At 37.1% G+C, this 26,761-nt stretch overlaps 1 protein-coding gene across 6 annotated transcripts in view; it reads right to left on the reverse strand.

Moving 5' to 3' along the window:
• Positions 1-26,761, reverse strand: part of LRRC49 (leucine rich repeat containing 49) — a 152,662-nt gene that overhangs the window by 85,650 nt on the left and 40,251 nt on the right. For all 6 annotated transcript variants that reach the window (XM_061157950.1, XM_061157949.1, XM_061157953.1 and 3 more), the window contains one exon: positions 20,926-20,987. In XM_061157950.1, coding sequence (XP_061013933.1) covers positions 20,926-20,987 — 62 coding nt within the window. The remainder of the gene's footprint in view (positions 1-20,925; positions 20,988-26,761) is intronic.

The raw sequence follows: 26,761 nt of genomic DNA on the forward strand, positions 1-26,761 counted from the left end.
TGATTCTGAACAAACTGAACACACCATGTAACCAGTACCCAGATCAAAATATTACCCACACTCGGATGCCTGTGTGTCCTTTTACAGTATACTTCCCAGAGGTAACCACTCTGCTGATTCTAACCCTATACAGATTTCCTGTTTTAGATACAATTGTACATAAGCATTTCTTTGAATCTGGCTTCTCTTGCTACACATTTTGGTTGTTGTTTTTTTTTTTTTTTTTTTTGAGATTCATCCACAATGTAGGTAGCTGCAGCTTGATGACTTTCATTGCTGGGTAATATTCCATTATTTAAAAATAGCATTCAATTTACTTCCTCTATTCTACTATTAGTGGACATCTGTCTTGTTTGCAGCCTGGGGTTATTATAAACAGTGCAACTAAGAATATTCAGGTGAACATGTTAAGCATTTCTATGGATTATAAACCTAGGAGTGGAACTGCTGAGTGTAAAGTATGCTATTAAGAAGCTCAACTTAATAGATGCTGCCAGAGTTTTACAGAATGATTTTACCTAGTCACACTCCTAGCAGGTATGAGAGCTTCGGTAGCTTCAATTCTTCGCCCATACTCCTTATAATATGTTAGATGTTGACAAATCATACAACCCTGTCTTCTTTTAAAATATTAATTTTTCTGTATTTCAGAAGCTGTTAATACTGACTGGGCATCAGAATCATTTGTGAAGCTTACTGAATACTTAGAATCCATCCAGATCTAAATCAGAATCTCTAGGAGTAGGGTCATAGATGAACAATTCCTAATAGTTCTGTAGGTGATTCTAATACAAAGTCAACATTTGAGACCACTGACCTAAACTTCAATATCCCCTTAAAACTACAGATTTTAACGTGAACTTCCCAACTCCTTGCTAATATTAGGAAAGGATTGACAATTCTAAGGAGAAAGATGATTTCTCCAGAGTCACATTATGATATACTGACGCACTTTCACAAAGATAATTATGTTAAAAAAGATGTATATTACAACACTGCTTGTAGTAACAAAAAAAGGCAAACTATCTAAATGATCATCAAAATGAGATGTACATGCAAGGCTGATATACATGTGATATAACTAACTGCCTTAGTTAAAATTTTGAGATAACTTCCATGCCAGTTGATAAACACCGCTGTTCTCAAAACACCTAAATGCCCCTCCTCACTGTCCCACTCGCAGCCCTGAGATGCCCCGCAACACTTATTATTTTGGCAGTAAAAATATAACCCTTGACACAGCAGGAGCCTCATGATCCAATTTAGCATCTATTCAGACTATACCAGGGTCCATGCACTAAAAAAAAAAATCTTTTGAAACCTTACCTCACTCCATAATTATGCAACAAAAAATCTTAAGTGTATAATGAGATTAAATCAGCAGTCTTCTCCATAGCTGTTCCTTTTGCCTTCTTTTTTTCCTAATTATAAAAGTAATACAGTGAAGAAACTTAACAAAGTGAGGAAATTTAGAAAAGTATAAAACCAAAATTTGGCAAAAAAAAAGAAACCATGTGAAACCTTTCCTCCTAAGGACATATAGATAAACTGGCATATGAAAAGAACCATGTCTCCACTGTTGGACACTTATGTTTTTTTCTTGAGCTGCTATTAAAAAAATTCTGTGATGAGTATCCTTGTAGTATTCATTTGGGAGGGTTTTCAACAAAGTACTACAAACTGGGTAGTTTAAACAACAGAAATTCATTTTCTGATAGTTCTGGATGGATAAAGTCCAAGATCAAGGTGTCAGCAGGGTTTACTTTTCTGAGGCCTCTCTCTTTGGCTTGGAGATGGCCATCTTCTCCCCATCTCCACATGGTTTTTCTTCTGTTTGGTGTAGGTGTCCTAATCTATTCTTACCAGGATTAGGTCCACCTATAAGACCTCATTCTATCTTAATTACTTTTTCAAATGCTGTGTCCCCTAATAAGGTCATATTCTCAGGTACTAGGGATTAGGACTTCAACATATGAATGTGCAGGGGTGAGGGGAGGACACCATTCATTCAGCCCATAACACTTGTACATAAATCTTATGTATATTATTTTTTTTCAACTTTTTATTTTATGTAGGAGTATAGCCGATTAACAATGTTGTGGTAGTTTCAGGTGGACAGCAAAGAGACTCAGCCATACGTATTCTTCTTTAAACTTTTTATTCATGCATATTCTTAGGTTTGAGCCCTATATCCCTATCCATCACTTCTCTTTCTGAATCATGAACTGACAAAGTATCTATCTCTTACTCAAATGGCAGTTACACTAAATTTCATTTCCTGCATGATCCAGACAGGATGACTCTAAGAGTTCAGTGTGAAACTGGTATTGGTGAATACACATCATTTCCCTTAAGATTTCATCAGAACATTAAACATTCACTGCAGCACTTTTGACTTTCCCAACCAATTTAAAATATGGTAGCATAAAGCAACACTGCTACTTGTCTCTTTATTTGAACAGAAAATTCCTGAAATCTCTCATTTCATTTTACAGTGTCACAAGAATAATAATAATGTAGTCATTCAGGAACCATGGGGCTCTCCTCTAAACTGAACAGCATCATTTTATAGTACCATGTAAATTGTATTCCTTCACTCATGAGGAATATGGCAATTTCTATATATTCAGGTTATCAAATAATAATTCCTAGTGCCGGTTATCTAGCCCACATGGGCATAGTTGCATAGGTAGAAGGGTTTTCACTTCATGTTACAACCCTTTAGTTATCTGCAGCCTTTGGGAAAAGGAAAATTTATTAATAGTAACATGCAGTTACTACAATTTTGTTTCAATTGTTAATAAGAAAAAGAAAGGTTTAAAGGGCATTGTGTATGATAGGCACTGGGACTATTGCTAAGGACAGAAAGATGAGTAAAACTGAACTGCTACTCTTAAGACAATTACATTCTGATAGGAGAAATAGTATATAGATATAACATCTACACACATACATGCATGTATACATATATACATATATATATATATTATACCCCTGCATATATATATATGTGAGGTAAATGCAGGGGTATAAACACAATGTCCCAGTCTGTCTTTCAAAAAGCAATATGAAAACTATAAGAACAACAGGCAAATTACATAAAACCAATGCCCATAACAAAAAGAGAATGCTCAAGTATCAAATTACCTATATAGGTAGGTAATATAGAAGGACACTTTAGAAAAAAACATGAACAAGAGAGAAATGGGGAACTAGTAGTGGACTAGTCTACAATCGTTACCAGAAAGAGAAATTCCACATTAGGTATAAAAATACTGGAAATGTTGCAGTAGCTCTTCCAGCACTACACAGAATGGACTTTTAAAAGCACATGATTTGCAGTCACAGTCTTCAAAAACTCATTGCTTTTGAGATGGTAGAAAGGAAGGTAGAAGAGAGGTCTTTGGAAATTGGATGGTGAAGATGAAAATGGGCAAGGAGCAAAAGGGGAAAATGCAAGACAAAAGAGAACCCAAAAAATAAAGAATAGAATGAAGATACATAACCCCTTCTCCCCCAAATTCATACACACACACACACACACACCATACTTGGCTTGGCTACACTGACAGAAGAAGACACCCTTGACCTAAGAGTCTTGTAAATCACCTACACTCACAAAGGGAATTGGCAAAAATAGACTAAATCTCTATAAAATATTTTAAGAATAGAAAAGCAAACCCACTCAAGCTGATGAAAATTCCCTTCCCCTTCAAAAACAAACATGAAGAATAAGGAAACTGTAATACAACATTCCATACTAAATTAAATATCCTCAAATAAGCATATTAAAGTATAAAAAACCCACCTTGAATATAAAATTCAAAAACTAAAGGCAAAAATGGACAATAAACAGGAAGAAACAAAAACAGAGTTGACGGAACTTGGGAAAGAAATGAAAGGAGAAAACAAAATCATTACAGAATCAAAGTCACCGAGGGAGACTAGATCCAAATAAATTTTTACTAAGGGACATTTAACACAGACAGAAAAAACAACCAAGAGAATGAAGACGAGGCAAAGAAATAAACAGGATCAGAAGTAAAGTGGTTGGAATAGAAAAGACCAAAGAAGAAAACAAGTATGTGTAATAGGAGAGTCTAAAGATAAGAACAACTGAACAGAACTAATACTTAAAACTATAACCCAAGGAAACTTCCTGGAAATAAGAAAAAACCAAACTGTACATATTGAAATGCACAAAAAGGTACTTGGGAAAACTGAATGAGGACAATCAATTTGATATGACAAAGGTCCATATAATCAAGCTATGGTTTGGAGAAGACTCTTGAGAGTGCTGGTGAAACTCCAGGAGATTGTGAAGGACAGGGCCTGCTACAGTCCATGGGGTCGCAAAGAGTCAGACACAACCGAGTGACTGAGCAACAGCAACAGTCCTAAAAACTATTAGACTTAACCTCTAAGCATGAAGATGACGGCTGAAATCAGACTGGTACTATTTGCCCTAAACATAACTTACAATGCAAAGAAGCAAAACTGATCTATTAAAAAAAAATTCATGGAAAAAAATGAATAAAGCAAAATTTCATTTTTTTTTAGTGAGTTGGTTTTTTTTTTTTTTTTACATAGATTACACTTTTGCTACTTTGCATTGTAAGTTATGTTTAGGTGGGGCTTCCCTGGTACCTCAGGTGGTAAAGAATCCACCTGCAATGCAGGAGACCCCAGTTTGACTCCCAGGTTGGGAAGATCTCCTGGTAGAAGGGATAGGCTACCCACTCCAGTACTTTTGGGCTTCCTTGGTGACTCAGATAGTAAAGAATCTGCCTGCAATGCAGGAAACCTGAGTTTGATTCCTGGGTTGGGAAGATACCCTGGAGGAGGGCATGGCAACCCACTCTAGTATTCTTGCCTGGAGAATCTGGTGGGATTCTGATGGAGGAGCCAGAATCTGGTGGAGGAGCCTGGTGGGCTACAGTCCATGGGGTTGGACAAAGTCGGACATAACTGAGTGACTAAGCACACAGCACAGTCCTTCAAGAACCAAGGTTAAGATTTCAGAATGTTCTGTACCCATGAACCCTTCTTGAGGAATATATTGGATGAGCTTCATCCACTAAGAGATGACTGAGGAAACTTGACTAGGACTGATGATGCACGTTCAATAATTAATTAGAGATCTAAGACTCTCTATGACTTTCTAAAATAAAGGCATGAATCCAGGGGAAAGAACAACATGCTATGTATGTTATATAATGTGTTTTATGTGCAGTAAAGCAGAAATAATGCAGCTGAGAAAAACGAAAGGTGGGAGAAGAAGAAAGACAGTAAAACAAGTTCATGATTACTGAAGTTTTAATGGAGTTAGATAAATTGATACTTAAGTAACATCCCAAATCACCAAGGAAAAGATAAGACTTTTTACATAAGTCTGGGACAACTGGGTAGACTAAACTTTAGAAAAACTAAACTTCAAACTTCATGCTATTTCCCCCTCCAAAAAAATAATAACCTCCAAATGGATCAGGGAGCTAAAAATACAAATACTAGAAATGCCACAGAAATACTAGGGAAAAAAACATGTGTAAGTTTATCTATACTACACATGTATCTGCTGATACGTGCAAAAAAACCATAAGGATAAACCAGAAATTTATAAGGTTATCTAAAAGAGTGGGTGAAAAGAGGATGGAAAGGAAGGCGGTTGAAAATGGGCAGAAAGAATGGGAAAGTAATCTCTGAGTGATCCCTTTTTTCATAGTTGAGTTTGGTGACCATGTTACAGTTACACAACTGAAAAATTAGTATATCAGATTAGCAAGGCTGGGGGAGAACAACAAAAAGTGGATACAAACAAACAGATAAATCTTACTGTTTAAATGAATAACATAATCACACTGAAAGGGTAGAGGAGAACTAACCCAGACAACTTTAAACACAGTTTTCTGATTACATAATTTTAGGCTAAACACAAAACACAGTACAAAAAAATAAATTTGAGGGAATTCCCTGGCAGTCCAGTGGTTAGGACTCAATGCTTTCACTGCTGTGGGCCTGGGTTTGATCCCTGGTCAGGAAACTAAGATCCTGCAAGCTGTGCAGCCCAGTGAAAAAAATAAGGGTTAGAAGTTTTATTCCTCCCACAGAAGTGTGGGTTGGCAATTCTCAAACTACTTTCTATATATTCAAGGATTGAGCAAATAAGTAAATATACATAATGGGGAGTCAATGTCAGAGAAAGCAATTGCAAATATGGAAAAGGATTGTGGTAGATGGCTAACATCAGTCCTGCGGAATTGAATTGTAATTCAAAGTTTCATTAATGAATTCATGAAGTTGTCAGTATAAAACTATAGTTTTAAATGTATACAAGTACACAAATAGATAAATGTATACAATACACACATGCGTATTTCCTGATTCCATCCATAGAGAAGGCCTAAAAGCAATGATAGCCCAGTAACCATGACCATATCTGACACTCAGATCTTGATTTCTAAATATTATTTTCCACTAAAAGGAGTCAGAACCCTTGTAAAGATGAGCTTGGAACATCTAGTGTGCCAGAAAGTAAGACTGCTCAAAGAATGACGACACATCAAAAGGCAACAGGAGACAGCTTAACAAACCCAGGAAAATATGAGCATCAAAATACAGTTAACCCTTGAACAATGTGAGTTGAACTGTGTACTTATAAGCAGATATTTTTCAGTAGTAAATACTACAGTATTACAGAGCCTGTGGTTGGTTGAACCTGAGGATGCAGAGGAACCTCAGCTACAGAGAGCTGACTATAAATTATCAGAAGACTAACTCTTGCATTGTTCAAGGATCAACTATAAATAACAGTAGTAAAGGATTAAAACCTTCTCTTTCCCTGTTACATTAAACTTTCTTTAAGGTAGTGACTAGAAGTTATAATTCCTGAGGGCTAAAGCATGACTCCTTCCAGAAAATACCAGTGCAATTTAACAGTTCGTAACTTGAAAGGTCATGACTCCAAGGATCAATGCCACAGTGGCAAGACGAAAGAGGGTAAGTGAGGGATACATGCTTACCAAGACTACAGGGAAGTGAATTCAGACTTTGGCAGGGGTATGTATATATAGGCTATCCTAAAGTATTCATATGTATTTGATAAATATGACTCTGAAAGGTGATAGAAAAACCAGGCTGTGGAAGAAGCAAGAATCTCTGTTATCTATGTCAGTCAGACAGATGGTACTGTGAGGTGAGGGAGATGGGGAGGATCATATTTGCATGCGTGCACGCACACACACACACACACACACACACAAACATGAAGTGGGATGAGATGATCCAAAGTGAAGAGGCTAGTAACAGTGAGCCGTGACATTAGTGTGCGCTAAGATCTGAAAGTGGAAATAAGTATATTGGGTATCACTTATGCCCCTGCCTCTCCTGATAACAGAACACTTCTTTTCTGCAGCAAACCCAATTCACAGTATTGTACTAGGGGATAGAGAACATATGTCTCTATGAGCATTGAGTGTGATCTTGAGCATTCAGTGTGACCTATATGCCTGTGGTCAGAGTGATGAGTTCCAACTGAGCACTTGACCTAAATAACAAATAAGCACAATCAGAATCCTCTGTGACAGTGCTTCCCAGACTATAACGTACATTTGAAATTCCCAGGGATCTTTTAAAAAGGAGGCTTCTGATCTAGTAAGTCTACAATAGCACTTGAGATTCTGGATATCTGATAATATCCCAGTGATATTGATACTACTGATCCAGAGCCACAGTTTTAAACATTAGGGCTCTTCAAAAACTTTTTGTCATGTATATGGAGAAAACTCTAATGTAAAAAGATACATTCACTTCAATGTTCATAGCAGCAATATTTACAATGTTCAAGACACGGGAGTAATGCAAATGCCCATTGACAATGAATGGATAAGGAAAATACATAAAAGAATATTACCCAGCTGGTACAAAGAATGAAATAATGCCATTAGTAGCAACATGGATGGATCCAGAGATCATCATACTAAGTGAAGTATGTCAGACAGAGAAAGACAAATACCATATGCTATCACTTATGACACAAATGAACGTTTTTTCAAAACAAAAACAGATTCACAGAAATAGAAAACAAACTTATGGTTATCAAACGGGAAAGGGGCAGGGGGAGGAATAAAGTAGGCATTTCGGATGAGCAGATACAAACTACTGTACATAAAATAAACAACAAGGTCCTACTGTATGGCACAGGGGACCATATTCATCCCTGTGGCTGAATAGGGAATGGAAAAGAATATATATATACACATACATATACAAACATACACATACACACATATATATATATTCTTTTTCATATTCTTTTCCATTATGGGTTATTACAGGATGAATATGGGGAGATATACATATATATGTATATATGTGTATGTGTATATATATGTGTGTGTATATATATATATATATATATATATATATAAAATGGAGTCATTTTGTTGTACACCAAGAACTAACAATATAGTAATTGCTAGTAATAGTAATAAACTAACAATATAGTAATATACTTGAATAAAACTAAAACTATACTTCAATTAAAAAAAAAACCCTCAAAGAAAACATTTTGCCAGCATTATCAGGGAAGAAGTGCTCCTTACAACAGAGCTTCTAAGCTGACAAAACTGTGATACTAGGGCTGTTGGCTTTTCTACAGGCAGCGGGGTGGTTTGTTTTATGTTTATGTCACTCATGTCTTTGAATGTTCTCTGTCGTTAGATTGGGGCTTCATTTTTCCCAGAGAGGGAGGTCTCAGGTGGCTCAGTGGTAAAGAAGCCCCCTGCCAGTGCAGGAGTTGCAGGAGATGCCAGTTCAATCCCTGAGTGAGGAAGATCGCCGGGAAAAGGAAATGGCAACCCACCCCAGTATTCTTGCCTGGAAAGTCCCATGGACAGAGGAGCCTGGTGGGCTACAGTCCACGGGGTCACACAGAGTCAGACACACCTGAGCACACATGCATGCATGCTGTCATTAGATTATCTACTTGTAGAAAAAAAAAAAGGCATATATACATCCTCTTGTCACTCCCCACAATGCCTTATTTGATGTTTTATATAAAGAAATGAATCAACAATGTTCTTCAGAAACAAACTGGGAAGAAATTTTAAAGTCTTTATATGAAACAGATGGAGAAGATATTTTAATGAAATGGTAGAGGATGAGAAGGAGGAGGATCAGTTATTAGCTACCATGCTCTGGATATCCCCAAGGTAGGCCTACATCCTAAACCCATGCAGCTATAAAAACACTCTCGGGAGGACTTCCCTGATGGTCCAGTGGTTAAAAATCCCCCTTGCAATGTAAGGGACATGGGTTCGATCCCTGGTGGGAGAACTAAGATCCCACATGCCACGGAGCAACTAAGCCTGAGGTCCACAACTACAGAGTCCATGCGCTGCGACAAAAGATCCTGTATGATGCAACCAAGATCCCATGTGCCACAACCAAGACCCGACACAGCCAAATAAATAAATAAATACTTGAAGAAAACACTCTCATAATCCCTCAAGTAGGTTATTTTGGAGAATCACAAGCCAATATCCTAGAAGTGCAAAACCGCAAACTTCAAAGATAAGATCAAAGGAACTAGACAAAAAATATTATTAATTTGGCTTACATTATTCAGTGCTTCCCAGGAGATTCCTAAACTATGAACTATGATCTCTAACATGGGGTCTACGACTGACACTGTCAACTTCTTTTTAAACCATAAGAAGGAAGTTTTGTCAACAAACAATTCCCAGAGACTATTCAACAGTTGTAAACTACTTGTTAAGATATCTTGGAGTATATAATTAAGCCACTGTGATATCTTTTTAAGTGCCCAGGACAAACAAATCTAACTGGTTCACCTCCCTTCAAGACAGGGATATAGAAATAACCTCCTTATTTATAGAGAATCCCAACTCCCTTATTTGGATATCAGCAAGATTTTTTGAAGGGGAAGATGCCCTGTTATTTAATGAAGGCCTGATTGTAAGTTCAGTGCCTATCAAGTTCAGGCAATAATCTTCCTTCCTGCTCAAGCTAAGTTTCACCACATCATAACAGTCATCTTTAATCCTAAAATCAAATGTGGAGAAAGCAAATAATCTCTCTCTCACACACACACACACACATAATTCCTACAAGGTAAACTTTCACAAGTGGAAGTGCATACATAAGAGTCCCAGGTTCTCTTATTTTTCTTTCAGGCCACCCAGTCTCCAGGATGGGAGTGTTTTCTTAAGCTTCATTTTTCCCAGGGAGGGAGGTCTCAGTTTTCCAATTCTTGAGCCAGTGAGTTGAAAATCTAATCCAGGAGAGATATACTAGGAAGATATACTAGATATACTAGGAAGCCTGATTGTAGATGCACATCTAAACTGCATTCTGCTATGTTGTATTCCATTTATCCAACCGTTATATCTTTCAATTGATTCAAAACTTAGAGCAGAAGCGAAAGGGTGTGATTAACTATCACCCTTCAAACATCAAAAGTCAACAGCTTCTACAGAAACATACAATTCTTAAAAATGTACTCCTAAATAATTTAACACACCTTTTAGACAACATGTACTTTTCCATAAGAAACAGAAAAATGTATTTATTTTGAGAATGACATGATCCTGCACCCTCAGACATGGACTCAGGACTGACTCTATGCAGGCATATTTGGGTATATTAAAAGCATCCCAATAATTTACTCATACATTCATAATGCTCCCTTTTCACTTTAACCCATAATAAAATCTGCTCTACTGTTATATCTTTCTCTAGCCAGAATTTTCTGGTTTAACTAGCTCTTTCCTCAATCTCTTCAATAAATATTAGAATACATTAAATCACAGTTTTTGAAGGAATTTCTATAGGGAGATAAAGTATATAAAGACAGAGCATGGAGATTTCTGGACAAATAACATGATCCTGAAGTGGATTTTTACAATAGATTTTTAGCTCATTTCTAAACGGTTTATTTTAAATATCAGGAAGGCTTCTGACAGCAACTGCACATCTACCAATTCAGGATTAGATTTAAGTCCCTTGTTCTTAGATTCAAAAATACAGTATTGTTAATTTAAGGGAATTTGCATCCTATATACACCAGACAGTTAGATCACAAAGATGCTATACAACATGATAATTTAAAAATATGGTAGAAGGAACTTGCAGTTTTGGCAGTGGGGTTATCAGACTCAATTTCTCAACGTAAACAACTATAAAACTGACAAAATATTTGAAGCAAGCATTGAACAACAGACAGGATAGATGTGATCCTTAGAGAAGAGAAACACATGAAAGCCACTTTAATCTTGCTTTCTGCCTGGAGGCACTTCTCAGATCACAGAAAGGGAAGAGGAGTCAAAAAGAGGACAGAGGTCTCACTGCGTGGATCAAACAGAGGTCAGAGTTTGGGTCTGCTGAGGCTGCTGGAATTTGAGGCAGAGGGCTGGACAGTGGAGAATAAGGAGTTGTATAAGGAAGAAACTCCAGAAAGCTGCATAGAAGTCTTGGCTGAAATTAACATGCAGCAACACAGCGAGGCTCCAGGAAGCCTAGCAAAGGACAACTACGGAGGGGCCATAAGATGAAAAGTGTACCTATTGAGCAGAGAGAGCTCGGAGACACTGGAGTTCCAACCAGAGACCACGGGGAACACGGCTACACGGCTGAGGTCCCAGAAATGCCTCAGGTGCTGTATATTGCTCTATATTGGGAAACAGTGCTCTATATTGGGAGACAGTGCTCAGATGTTCATATTTCTGCAAGGGCAAAGAAAACTGGCACCTCGGCTCAAAGTGATGGCATAGACAGAGACCTCTGAGGTGACACAGAATTTTATCTCCCACAACTGTGTGTTTACATTCCAAAGGTCATTTGACCAAGAAGCCTTCCCCATCTCTGTCTGTCTGTCTGTCTCTTGTATGTGTGTGTGTGAGCATGTGTCTGTGTTTATCTCTCCCTCCTTCTCTGGAGGGGAAGAGGTGAAGTTATACAAGCAGCTCCTACATAAGCTCCCAGACTAATAATGTTGTATTCCACTCAAGAACTAGAAACCCCCCACCCTGTCCATGTGGGAGACAACTGCCCTCATCACATAAACCTGTGAGGAAAAATGGAGCATTGGAAACCAGTGCAAAGATACTCTGCAGATAAATAATTGGCTTGCCTTTGATGCAGAAGTCTTGTGTTTACTGTCAAGATAAAATAAATATATAGATGCAAAGCTTATTACTCTACTTGTAGAATAAGATTACTTTAGACCTGCCTGAAAAAGCCTAAAAATAAACCTGAACACAACCTGATTCTCCTGTACGTTAACTACCTTTAAAACAAAATTCAACAACTTTCAAATTAAGACAACAAAACACAGATTCTCAACAATGTAATATTCACAATGCCAGGAATGTAATAAAAAATTGCCAGACAAGAGAAAGCAAAAAAAACTCAATATATGTATCAAAAAGGAAAAACAAGTCAGTATAAAAGCCTCAGAGGTGACACAGATGTTGGCATATTGGAATTAGTAGACAAGGACTTTAAAATGACTATTATACATATATTTATAAATAAGAGGGCTATCTTATCTCTGTGTTACATAATTTAGAAACTACCTGAAACAGTCTTAGTTTTTCTTTAAAACACTGAATCTACTCAAATATTCAAAAGGTAACTGCTAAAATCTTAAGTCACTGAGGAAAGCTTTTAGTCTGGAAGATATCTGTTACAGTTGTTTCTAATAATCCAATTCTACTATAAAATAATTTTAATTTGACTTCCTCGTTTTAGTTACTTTTTATTATTTTATATCCCAGGGGACAGCCATGCTGAATTAGCTACAAACTGGGTCCTTAGACAACTAAACAAGATGACATGCTGAAAAGGGCTATTAAAAATTTTCTATGAATATTGAAAAACATCAGCTTTAAACTTAGGTTTCATTTTTTCATTAATTAAAAGAACAATAATTACATACCTACCATGGGACAGATATGACTGATACTATGATTAAGTTATAACTAGGCATACATCAAAATAGATATTACAGAACTCAAAGAGGTATGGTATAGATAGTAGAAAAACAAAATAATTCTTCTTGTTTGGGGTTTGTATTTAATTATAAAGGATGAACAAAAGTTACTCCAGAAGATCAAATTTGAAAGTTCTGCAGTTAGGAGTATATACTTGGGGTTTTGGCGCGATTGATTTTGACCTTGCTTTTTTCCTAAAATTGACTGGTTTGTTCATTCCTTTCAGTTATCTGTTTGCTCACCTCTGCTTTATTTTTATTTTTTAAACAATAGAAATTTACTATCACACAGTTCTGGAGGTTAGAAGTCTGAAATCAAGGTGATGGTAGTGTTGTTGTTTTCTCAGGGCTGTGAAGGGAGAATCTGTTCTAGGTCTTTCTTCTTGGCTTGGAGATAGCCGTCCTTATGTTCACAAGGCAGTCTCCGCGTGTGTGTGTGTGTGTGTCTGCCTGCTCAGTTGTGTCTGACTCTTTGCAACCACATGGACTGCAGCCTGCCCAGGCTCCTCTGTCCATGGGATTCTCCAGGAAGGAATACCGGACTGAGTAGCCATTCCCTTCCCTGGGGGATCTTCCCAACCCAGGGATAAAACATGGGTCCCCTGTATTGCAAGTGGATACTTTACTGTCTGAGCTACCACGGAAGCCCCTGTATACCTGCCTCCAAATTTCACCTTTTTTATAGGAATATCAGTCTTACTAAATTAGAACCCACTCTAATGTCTTCCTTTTAACTTCACTACCTCTGTAAAGACCATATTTTCAAATAAGGCTGGTTACATACTGAGGTACCAGAGGTTAAGAGATCAACAAAGCAATTTGGGTTGGGGTGGGGGTAGGGTGGGGAGGTGGAATGGACATAAAACAGATATGTAAACATTTTTGTTTCAAATTTGTACATCTCTTTCCATGAAAACCAAAACACTTTGCTGTACATCTAAAACTAATACAACATTATAAATCAACTGTACTTCAATTAAAACAAAACAAGACAAGATGAAGACAAGAAGGGAATGTTACAGTCACTTACCTTTGTTTTAAATGTTTATGTTCACTGTATTTGACATTGTTATTGCAAATACTTCAAACACTTTTTGTAAGTATTTTCTACAAGTTATAAGGAATAGCACCAGGGGAAGTTACTTACTTTAAGTTTATTTCTAAATGCATTTTGGATTTACTCTACTTATACCTTGAATTTGTAGAACAAAACAAAATAGAAATCATAAAACACATTGATCTCAATTTACCATAATTGTGCTTCTCAACCTAGAAACAATCACCCAATATAACATACAATCATGAGTAATTTTAAGACCAAAATTCCCCCTTAGCAGTATGTACCAAAAATGTCTGCAACTTCTAGAACCTTCACATTAGCAAAACCCAAAAGGGCCTTTGACACATCAATACCTTAAAATGTTAATTTACTGCCATGAACAGCTATCAGCCTCTCAACTATGTATGTGTGAACCCAGTATGAGCCTAGGTGTGCCAAACAGCCGATCACAGTGTCTTAGTTTAACTTTAGGTCAAGAATCCTTCCTTTTAGAAAAACTCACACATACACACATTGAATTAATTATCCTAACACAAAGGAAAATGAAACTTTATGATTATAATAAGAATTATCCGGGGACTTCCCTGGTAGTCCAGTGGCTAAGACTCCATGCTCCCAATATTGAGACCCCACAGTGTTTTCTAAACTTTTTAAACCCAATTCACGGTGAGAAATATATTTACGTTGTAATACAGTTCCCAAATATCTAGAGCAAAATAACATTCATACACAAACACATACAAATGCATACATAGATACACCCATATATATTAAAACTGCAAACTTCTCATGAGACAGTGTTCACCCTTACAATGTGTGAGAAACTCTCGACATTTTCTATTCTGCTTTTATTTTTCCAGTCTTGAACTAAAATTGACTAGGATCCTTGTATGAGTTTTGACTCAAAGTCTGAAAAACACAGACCAGTGGTATTTTTAAGTCAGCTGCACAACTTGCTAAAGATACAAATTCCTAAGCCCCATGTAAAACTATTGAATTAGAATACATAGAGGATGGATCCCCCAAACACTGCATTTTAGCAGGCTCTCCAGATGATCCTTAAGCATATTAAATTTTGAGAACCCTTGTTGTTATTTAACTTGAGATCTATAGGATCCTCAGGTGTTATTCAGACAAAGAGAGGTAGAAAAAAATATTATTGCCAGAAGCCATAGTAAATGCATAAATGGGCAAGGGAGAGCATGATTATGTTTAAGGAGGTTCAGTAGAACAGGGCAAGTTCATAGGGCTCTATGGGAAAACAATGTGGATGAAGAGGTAGGCATGGTTCATTCTGCCATCTGCCTCTCCTAGTTAGTTCCAGGCCACCTAAAGAATAACCTACAAGTAAACATTCTTAAAAAGGAAGGAAATTTTTACACATGCTACAACATGGATGAACCTGCAGCCATGAAACTAAATGATGCTTGCTCCTTGGAAGGAAAGTTATGACATATCTAGATAGCATATTAAAAAGCAAAGATATCACTTTGGAGACAAAAGTTCACATAGTCAAAGCTATGGTTTTTCCAGTAGTCATGTATGCATGTGAAAGTTGGACCATAAAGAAGGCTAAGCACTGAAGAATTGATGCTTTCAAATTGTGGTGCTGGAGAAGACTCTCAAGAGTCCCTTGGACTGCAAGAAGATCAAACAAGTCAATCCAAAAGGAAATCAAACCTAAATATTCATTGGAAGGACTGATGCTGAAGCTGAAGCTTCAATAATTTGACCACCTGATGCAAAGAACTGACTCACTGGAAAAGACCCTGAATCTGGGAAAGACCAAAGGCAGCAAGAGAATGGGACAAAGAGAAGATGAAATGGTTGGATGGTATCACCGACTCAATGGACATGAATTTGAACAAACTCTAGGAAATAGCAAAGTACAGGGAAGTCTGGCGTCCTGCAGTCCATGGGATCACAAAGAGTCAGACATGACTTAAGAGACTGAACAGCAGTAACATGGATGAACTTTGAGGACATTGTACAAAGTGACATGAGCCAATCACAAAAAGACAAATATTGCCTGATTCCACATACATGACATAACCAGAGTAGTCAAAAATTCAGAGACCAAAAGTAGAATGGTGGTTGCCAGAGCCTAGGGGAGGGAGAACTGTTGTTTAACGGGTATAATGTTTCAGTTTTGCCAGATGGAAAGAGTTCTGTGCGACAGAAGACTGACTGCACAAGGATGTAAATGTATTTATTAACACCACTTCATTGTGTGCTTTAAAATGGTTACGATGGTACTTTTATGAGTATTTTACCACAATTAAAAAAATAATACATGAGACTAAGAGTCCTGAGTTGACACTTGACCTTGACTAGTATTTGACTCTTTTCCCAGGGATACTAACGTCTCCTTATTTCTGGGAGCAGTAGTAACCATTCCCTTTTAGGCAAGGAAAGCACTCAAATTATAAATGTCTTTTTTTTTTTTTTTTTTAAGAAAAAAGCTTGTTAAAACTTTCTACATTGGAGAATGAAAAAAAGAGACAGGAAAGAATCAATTATAACTTAACCTTGTAATGAAGAGCAGACCTCTGCACAGCCTCAGTGGAAAGGAGATGAAACACCCTGGGTTTTGCCTAAAGATCATAAACTACCTCTGGATGGTAGTACATATTTATCCCTGACAAATATTTTTGTCTAAAAGCTTTTCTTGTGAAGGGAAATTTTATATAAAATACTAATCTGCTAGTTAACAATATTCTTATTTGGGGGTGCCATAACTCAATGGTTCCCAGATCTAGCATTAAGCCGAACATGAGAATTCTCTGAGAAGCCTTAAAAAAATACAGACCCTTGGCCCCACACCAGATTTAGTGGAGCAGGTTCCCAGCAGTGAACTTAAGGCCTATGTGTTTTTAAAGCTGCCAAGGATATTTTTATGGGTAGCCTTTTGGGGGAAAATCACTCAAAGTAAGGACAGCTATGAGAATGGCCACTTGAGTATGTGATCTTACCTCTCTCTACCCTCTCAAAATCTCTCTGAAATGACTGAATATAAAAGTATGAAAATATCCTTAGCAATACTAGAAAACCAGAAAAAGTTCCATAAGCCGACCAGAACACTAAGGAATTTCTGGAAGACATAAAGCAGATGGAATCAGTAAAACCCCAAACTGCTAAAGAGCCTGAAATAAAGAGTATCACTGTTAAGTAAATGTTACCGGCAGAACCTCAGAATACTCCCCAGAATCAGAGGGAGAAAGTGTGGACAGCAGATGTGGGTCAGCTGTCCAGTAACTACTGGAGGGTTTGGTAACAATTTGCTAGCCTCCTACCCTTAAAAAGGCTGACTCCTGAATTGTTCTCAGGTTGAAAACGGTGAGAGAAGAACGGTTGTGCTTTGGGTAAATGCATCTGGTCCAAGATGTAAAAGGAGCTCCCACTCCCATAAAGCAAGTTTCTTGTGAACATCATAAAGGAAAGTCCAACTGGTTGAATATCCTTCCTCCTCCCTCCTATATCCTCCACAGACAGAGACCTTATAACTTGCATTCACAGCAATATTTCTAAATTATGTTAAGGAAACAAATTCATGTAGATCCTCATATATAAACAAGAACAAAAAATCATAGAACAAATGAATGGATGAATGGAAGTATTTTTGTTTAATTTAAAGAACAAGTATAGGTAATGGAGAAAAATAAATTCTAGAAATTAAAAAAAAAAAAACTTTATCTCATTCATCAAACAAGAATAAGCCATTAGAGGGACTTCCCTGGTGGTCCAATGGCTAAGACTCTGTGTTGCCAGTGCAGGGGACCAAAGTTTGATCCCTGATGAGGGAAGTAGATCCCACATGCTGCAACTAAAAAGATTCTGCATGTGGCAACAAAGATCCCACGTGCCACAACTAAGACCTAATGCAGTCAAATAAATAAATAATTTTTTTTAAAGAATAAGCCATTACAAAAAATGCAGACTACTTGGAAATTAAGATCATGAGAGCCAAGAAAAAGAAAACAAATCAAGCAGACAATAGCACCTCGGAAGAGCTGAATAATGGAATGAACACAGCTGAAGAATGAACTAGATATAACTGATTCTCTTGATTAGCCACAGAATATTTCCTTCAAGGTGATCATTACAAAGTGTACTTTGGCAGGTCCCTCCAGCATTCTGTGGGTTGGAAGAAGACCTGGAGCTAGTTAGGAGGAGAGGAGAGCAAGCATCTCACTGCAAGTTCCCAGAGGGTGGGCCTAGTGAGTCTACTCTGAGCCTTCTACATCTACTTCACCTAGGTTGTACCCTTACCTGGAATGTCCAAGGACTATTCACTTTACTGAGGTCTCCTCCACTTAGAGCTCAGTCCAGGGACCATCTCCCTCTAGGAAGTTTTCCTTAACTTCCCTTCTCTACACTGATTTACATTTCCTAGTATATCTGCATATGACCACAACTAAGTTTAACTAACTGTATTATAATTACCTATTTGCATTTCTGTCTTCCTCATGCTCTGAGGGATATTTTAACTGGAGGCATCACTTCTATTCAGATACATAGACATGGATATGTCATTCATTCTCTTAATATATCTTGTATGCTTACTAGAAGAACTAAATGCATGTTCTAATATCTACAGGAAAACACACAAAAATGGTCCTGTCTACCAAGGCCATGGTCAACCCATCATTAAATACAGGTACCTATTTACCCCAAGTTGGAGCTCTCTGAATTCAGCAGGGTGCTATCACATTCTGGAACTTTCTGAATTTCCACCAGGTAATAGTTTATACAAATGGGTTCCTAAGAATCCAACAACTTGGTCAAAATCTAGGAAACCTTACTACATTAACAGTCAATACATTTTTGTCTCCCCAAAATGGATACTCTGTTGGATATTTCATTTGCTGGATAATATTTGAAAGTTATCCAGAGACAGTCCTGAAAGGTACTTTCACCTTTATACTGCTATTTCTACTCTTCTTGTATGTTACTCCTTGACCACTGAATTGAAAATTATGCAACTCTGTCATGCCAGGACTATAGCAGGATATGAAAGGACACCACAGTTATCACTACAGATCATCTACCATCCAGTCAACTGAACTATTCGTGTCTTGAATAAAACTCATGGAAATGTGAAAAGGGCTTGCACTTTCCAATTCCTCCTGTCCCCTGCCCAAGATCCAATATATTCTCTATAGCATCTTCTGGATTACATGCATCAACAGGAATAAAGTAGAAAATAGAAAATGTACTTGACCTCAAAAGCAGGTCATCTGGAAATATTAGAGAAAGGTAAAGAACTAAGCCTTTGCAGAAACACAAAAAAAGCAATCAGTAAGAATACAAAAACCCTTCCTTCTATCTCAATTTCTCAATAAATCCCACTTTTAATAGAAAGTCATAATTATTAATCCCATTAATCGCATATTTATTTCATTGAGTAGGTAAAACTCCTTTTCAGGTTGGGAGGAAAATTCCCTAAATACAGACATTTAAGATCAACTCCCTACAGAGCTAGGGAGTTTAGAAGTTGAGGTATCCTGAGGAAGTAGGCACGTCATAACCCCCATACACCCAAATTTATATCTCTTTTTAAATTACTCCCCATAAACAAGACAAGAGCGAAAGTAGTAAGTTCCACCATGGGTTGGGGGAATCTAAGGGTTTGCCACAACTTCAACAGCTAATATTGTGAGACATGAGAAACAACGTATTTTAAAAATGAGACACTATCTTCTCAAAACAGTTGTTAATGGTCTTTAGGTAGAAACTCCTTAAAGAAAATTGAGTGCTCCTTCCATTGCCATTGAAAATAAACCCTGCTCTTTCAACAAGATGGGAAGGCAGCTGGAACAGGATTCAACATAAACTGAAGAGAACATTAAAAGTATTTCAGAAAACTTTGCATTTCCACACAAAGGAAAAAAAAAGAAAATGATTAAGGGTGTTTTCTTTGAAATAATGCCTATATGCAAAATTCACCATCTAGACTTAACCTCTACCTTTTAGAGGTATAGTACAGGGATGGGGGCTAACATAGGAAAAAGGTAGAAACAGAAAATGTGCAAAAACTCAACTGGTTTTTAATAATCAGAAGCATAGACCTAGAACTCAGGAAGAGATATGTTCTCAATTCTTTTATACTTAGTTATTATCCTTCTATAAAAGTACATTCAGAGAACAGTCTTGAAGTGAAACTAAAGAACTGAGGGACAAGGGAGAAGAGAAGAAGGAGAGAGATAGGGAAGGGTGGCTACTCATTCTGCATTGAAAAGTGAGACTTCCTGTCTCAGCTTCAGTTCTGAAATCTTCCACATTGACACTGCATGAGACATCATCACCACAAAAAGGATGATGTGTTTCAAATCTTTACAAAACAACATTTATACATTTATATATTCTAATGTACAGTGTTTAGCTGCATTCGTTCTCCAAGTAGGGATACCAAGTTAGAAGTTATGGCCTAATTAGCAAGTGGCTTAGTGACAAGTATAACCTGCTATATCAAAATTGCTCAGTAGCTACACAGATTGTAGATGATAATTTATGAAAGAAATTCTAATTCAACTGATTAGTGCAGTAAGTGTCAAACAAAGGACAGCAGAATATATGTTGACATTTCCACATACGTGTTTGACACAGGAGCAACTCTAAACTATAATTATAAAGAGCACACACTATACCAGTCATCATTTTAGCATCAGAAGCACTAATAAACACAAGAGCTTTGTTCTTCCACAAAGAACTTTGTCACAGATGGCCCTATCATTTTCCAGTTGAAAATCTCACATGTCAATAGAAATACTCCAAAGTATTTACAATCTTAATTTAAAGCATTAGAACCCATACAATCAAATTATTAATAAATGACAAGTTGGGAGTTTCCACTTACGTAGATATATTGTTGAAGCTGAGAAACAGACGTTGGAGGCAGGGCAAATTATCCACATCTCTCTAGAAGGAAACAGAAAGCAAAAAATCTATCAGCTGAAAGGAAAAAAAAATATTATAAAATGTCTTCTTGTTCAGCTGTTGAAACACATAGTCATTGCTAGTTACTGCAACCTTGCTAGAACCCTGAATGCTGCTGGGCATTGAGCTCCATTCTTCTCCACTGCAGATTAAATGGGAGGGTTTTGGTACATCCGCAGAACGAGCTGCACCACTCGCAAGGTAAAAAGCAGTGAGGAGAACAGAGGGAGATACTGCTGCTGGCGCTAGCCTCTTCAAGCATGCTTTTGGGAAAGGAGCCAAAATGCTACTTCAGCCTTTCAACTGTAGCACAAACACAGTATGATCAAACATTTGTTAAAAATCACTTGGAAAAGAATCTGTTCAAACACTTTACATTTCAAATTTATGCAATCAGCTTTCCAAACAGTATTGAGAATTTCAAAGCCATTCACCTCACTATTCTCAAACCCACAGAAATACACCACTCAGTTGCAAATGAATCAATACACTGACAATGCCCCCATAATGCTAAAAGTAGATCATTATGACTGTCAATGAAGGGTACTGGAAGGGCAATTTCCAATCTAAGCAAGAATCCAAGGTTCTTACAATTGGAAATCTATGCTGTTCTGTTTGGGTGCAGCACTCCTGGGCAAAACACTGCTGTTTAAATATAGCTACCATCAGCAAATATTGAAATGTTTTGGCCCAAATGATTTTTTACCAATTTTATTAAAAGACACAAACCTTCTGAAAAGCCTGACATATTCTGGAATACCAGATCTTAAGAGGAAGCTTAGTAATTACCTACTCCATAATCTCATTATTCACATGAGAAAAAGTAAAACAGTTGAGGTTGTGGCAGGCGCAGCGTGGGAGAGGGGTGGAAAGGTGACCAGGATACATACTGTCATACACACAGAAGTCAAAATAGGACAATATTCCAGTTATCCTGGCTTCAGTGCTCTGCTCTTTCCAATACTACACACACTGGTACTTCTAATATTAAATATTTTTCACTTTTATTATTTACAATAATTTCCAGTTATATCCAATTGAATGATGCTAATATAAAAATGTACACTTTACATAAATTGTGGCCAATATTTAAACCCAATCAAAACTTGTCTTACTCTTTCCATAAGTCATCATCTTTCTTCCTCCCCCACTTTCCTTCTTCCCTTTTAAAACTACCATTTCAAGACCGAATAAAAATGTAGGCAATGCATCAAAATTACAGACAAGTTCAGCTTTTCCAAAAAGTCATTTGTTTATTTTTAAAAACTTGTTATACAAAGAAAATATAAAAGTGATAGAACTGTGGCAGAGCCACGTCTCATTGATTTTTTAGAGGACATAAGAGAAACGAATCTGGCTTAAGACATTTTCCCACATAGTTTCTTATTTTTCTCTCAATCCCTTAAACCCTAATCCATGTAAAAGAAATACAACTACCATTGATCAACACCCTGGCTATGTATACCATTCACTTGGCATTACCATTCTCAGGCCCACCACTGAAAAGCCTGTCCACAGATGTGAGTGAGTGATTACTAGAGATTTTCCACCATGGTAAAAGAATAAGTCTTCAGAAAACAGTAAGACAACCAAGTTCCCCTCACTGGGTATACACTCTCAATGTTAGCAAACTTCTTGAACCATCTCTACCAATTACCGCTCTCTGATATTCCCAGAAATGAGGGTGGAGGGGGAGGGGAGGAGTGATGGATTACCTCTTCTTGTTCCAGGGCTGTAATTTCCAAAAGGAAAGGATAGCTTGCTTCCTATCTGGTCTCTGGAAGTTTAGAGTTACAGTCAGATTGAAAGCCTGTCTGAGGAATCTCTTCTCTTAAATTCTTCCTGGAATCTAAGTGAGATATTTCTGGGCATAAGCATTGTTTGCTGACATCTAACTGGGAGAAAACTGAGAAGCAGTAGCCTGAATCTCCTTTGAATCAAGGCATCTTAAAAAAAACCAAAACAGGACATTTGCTTTTTTCTGTGCGATCACTCTCACAGACATGGAGAATGTTCCTAAAACCCACTGGGCTTCTCTAAGAAGTAGGCAAGCACGAATACCACAAAGTAACAGTACAAAAAGGACAAGGATTCTCTGCGTGCCCAAGGAAAGAGGCGTTACGACAGGAAGTGGAGTGGCTATGGTGGGCACGCTAAACCAATTTTCCAGAAAAAAGACTAAAACTACACCAAGATTGTCCTGTGGCTTGAATGCGTTAAGCCTAACTGCAGGTTTAAGAGAATGCTGGCTATTATGAGATGCAAGCATTTTGAACTGGGAGGAGATAAAAAGAGAAAGGGCAAGTGATCCAGTTCTGAGCTTCATATTTTGTTTTATTATGAAGACAATAAAAATTGGAGATTGTTTGCTATATTTAGTTGCAGTTGGTTTTTGGAAGGGAAATAAACTAGTGCCATCAATTTTTAAAGAAACAGTCTTCTTTTGGGGCCCCAGCCTACCACCATCAAAGACTACAGACACACAGACACACATTTCAAGACAGTTTTTTTACTATTAAAATATAAACTCAAATTATATCAGGCAATAAATTGTGAGAAAAGGGTTTTTTAAGTTTATTTGATTATAATGTTTTATATTTATTTTCATTTAGAAGTAAAATTTTACCAGAAGTTTTTATCAAATTTTCAAAAGTATTAACTCTCATCTGATAGAGGTATAAAAAGTATTCACAAGTTGAAAAATTATAAAAATCAGAATTCAACAACATATATCCCAAAATCATTTTAGGAGATAGCCTTTCCAGAACTTTAAAAAGCAAAATAATTACCCACAATCATTGTTGTTGTTCCAAACTTCATTCCTATAAGAAAATTATAACTAATTTTTCTAGCAATTCTAAGATATACCCTGTAATGAATTTCTAGCATTACAATAGACAAAAAGAAAACATTCTATTTATCATATCAATTATCTATGCATGAATTATTTACAGAAGGAAAAAAAAAGACTGCTGAAAGTTACCAGGAGATGGTTGCTCTAATATGAGAATGAACCAAAGATGTAGATACATAAGATTCAGGAAGTCGACTCACTATTGGAGAGAGGCAAGAGAAACTCAAGGATGTCATCTCCATAGCAGGCCTACGGGCAACCAATCTACATTAGAGACAGAGGACAAAGAGCTAGAAGGGGTATCTTTGGAGAGAGAAAATGAAACAGATAGATTACTTGAGATCTTTGCCCATATAGAGAAGAATTTTAGAGTTCTGTTAGGGAGTTTGGACCTTCAGTTAACAGGAGAAGTGAGACAGTTATTAATGCCAGAGAAAACAAAAGTTTAGTATCATGGTCCAATATTCACTTTGAAAAGCTCATCTTGTTCTGCCAGACAATCCTAACCTGAAAATCTGAAATCTGTTAGTTGTTCAGTTGTGTCTGATTCCTTGCAACGCTATGGACTACAGCCCACCAGGCTTCTCTGTCCACAGAATCTTCTAGGCAGGAATACTAGAGTGGGTTACCATTTCCTTCCCCAGGGGATCTTCCCGATCTAGGGGATGAACCTGGGTCTCCTGCACTGCATGCAGATTCTTTACCATCTGAGCCACCAGGGGGTAACCTATTATGTCATAAATTCATCAATCTGAAGCCAGTGCACTGAAAGACTCACCTTAAACAAGACCCCCAAGAAATCTCAGAAATAAATATCGTGACTTGGTCCTTAAAATATGACTAAGACTGTGTCAAGAAAATGTGCTCTTCCTGTCAGGAAGTAATAATCTCAACTTTTCTTTATCAGCAGATTGTTCTGATGTTACTCTGAAGAAGCCAGCACTCAACAATCTACATATAAGTATTTTGGAATAATGAGGAAAGCAAAAATAAGGGGTTATGGATAATTTAAGAAAGCTAAATCCTTATAACATTGAGAAAAAGTCAGCACATTTATTTCACTGTCAAGTGTCAAATCCTCCCAGAAATTCTTTTCTGGAGGTAACTATTTCACAGGCAGTGAAACTATTCCAAAGAGGCAATAACATACCTAAGATAAGAAAAAGAAGATGAAATATTTACATATAGGGGAATATTTACAGTTCATCTGTTAACCTCTTATTATCAAATTTATTGTATTTAACAAAACACACTTCTGGGAATCACACTCAAAATATGTTTTGAAGTTCAGACACAAAACCATTTTACAGAACTTTTAAAATTAAAAATAGACTTTAAAAATTATTTACTATATGGTTATTGAGAAGAATATTCTTTATTTTTCAAAAGAATAATGACCTGCCAATTTAGAAGCATGTTTGTCCTACCCAGTTCAGACACTGTTTTCCATATTCCTAAACTTCACCAAAGAACTAAATGACTCAGCAATTTGACCCCATGTAGAACATCTATTACTGGAGCTATTTTTAGAGGAGCCTCCTGCAGGGGAATAAGGAAGAAGGGTGAAGAGACAGAGGCTTTGGCATACAGCAAGGAGAACAAAATGACTGTAATAAAATCACAACAGCTCTCATTTTGTTACCTATTCTGTTACACAAAAAAGTCAGTGTTAAAATATGTAGGGGTAATTATCTTCATTTTAAGAACTAAAAACAAAGCACTCAATAAGCTTGAAAAAAAACAAAGAAAAAAGTATTCCTTGTTATAAGAAGGTTTATAAATTCTAAAATTACTTACTATAGCCATCACTGTAATACAGACACATATTATATGAGGAATAATATGTGTAAGCCATCATATCTACAACTCAAATCATATTTTTATATACCACGAAAAAAGTCTGTTACCTGCCTCTATTATCTGAAGGCAGTAATATCCATATCTACTTTTTACATTTATTTACTACCTATCATCTGGCAACTATCAGTCAATCTAGCTGCAAGCTGCTCTTTCAGTCTAATTTATTTCTGTACACTGTTGGAATCCCCTGAAAATAAAAGGAACTAAAAACCAGACTAATAAGTAGGAAATAACACTCTGACTACATAGATAATAATGATTAGTCTTTATAATCTAAGAGAGCTAGATATAACCACTATGAAGAGAAATAGAAAAAGCCTCAATTGCACAATCACAGGACTTTCCACACTTGAATTTCTAGTTCAAATTTACATCACAGGCATAATCTAACAAAAAAGAAAGTGTTAGTCGCTCAGTCGTGTCTGATTTTTTGTGACTCCAAGGACTGTAGATCACCAGGGTCCTCTGTCCATGGAATTCTCCAGGCAAGAATACAGGAATGGGTAGCCATTACCTTCTCTGGAGAGCTTCCAGACAAGGGATCGAATCCAGCTCTCTTGCACTTCAGGCAGATTCTTTACCATTTGAGGTACCAGGGAAACCCAAGACTCCTCATAAAAAATGGTGCCTGCCATTCTAACCCTTACCACTACAGGCAAAACTCACTAGAAAGACATAAACTCAAATCAGACTTTACAGCACGCACGTGTCTGAGTGTGTGTGTGCATGCACGTGCACGCTCAGTTGCTTAGTTGTGCCGTACTCTTTGCAGCCTCGTGGACTGTAGACTGCTAGGCTCCTCAGTCCATGGAATTTTCCAGGCAACAATACTGGAGTGGGTTGCCATGGGATCCAGGAGATCCCATGGGAATCATTTGAACCCAGGGATCAAACCAGTGTCTCTTGCATCTACTGTATTGGCAGGTGGTTCTTTACCACTAGCATTACCTGGGAAGCCCTTATAGCGTTTTGACAATTCCAGATGATTAATGAAAAAAATTACTATGAGCAAGAGTAAGCATAAATCTTAGGCAATAAATGT

Source organism: Dama dama, chromosome 12 (assembly GCF_033118175.1).
Source record: "Dama dama isolate Ldn47 chromosome 12, ASM3311817v1, whole genome shotgun sequence".
NCBI classification, from domain to species: domain Eukaryota; kingdom Metazoa; phylum Chordata; class Mammalia; order Artiodactyla; family Cervidae; genus Dama; species Dama dama.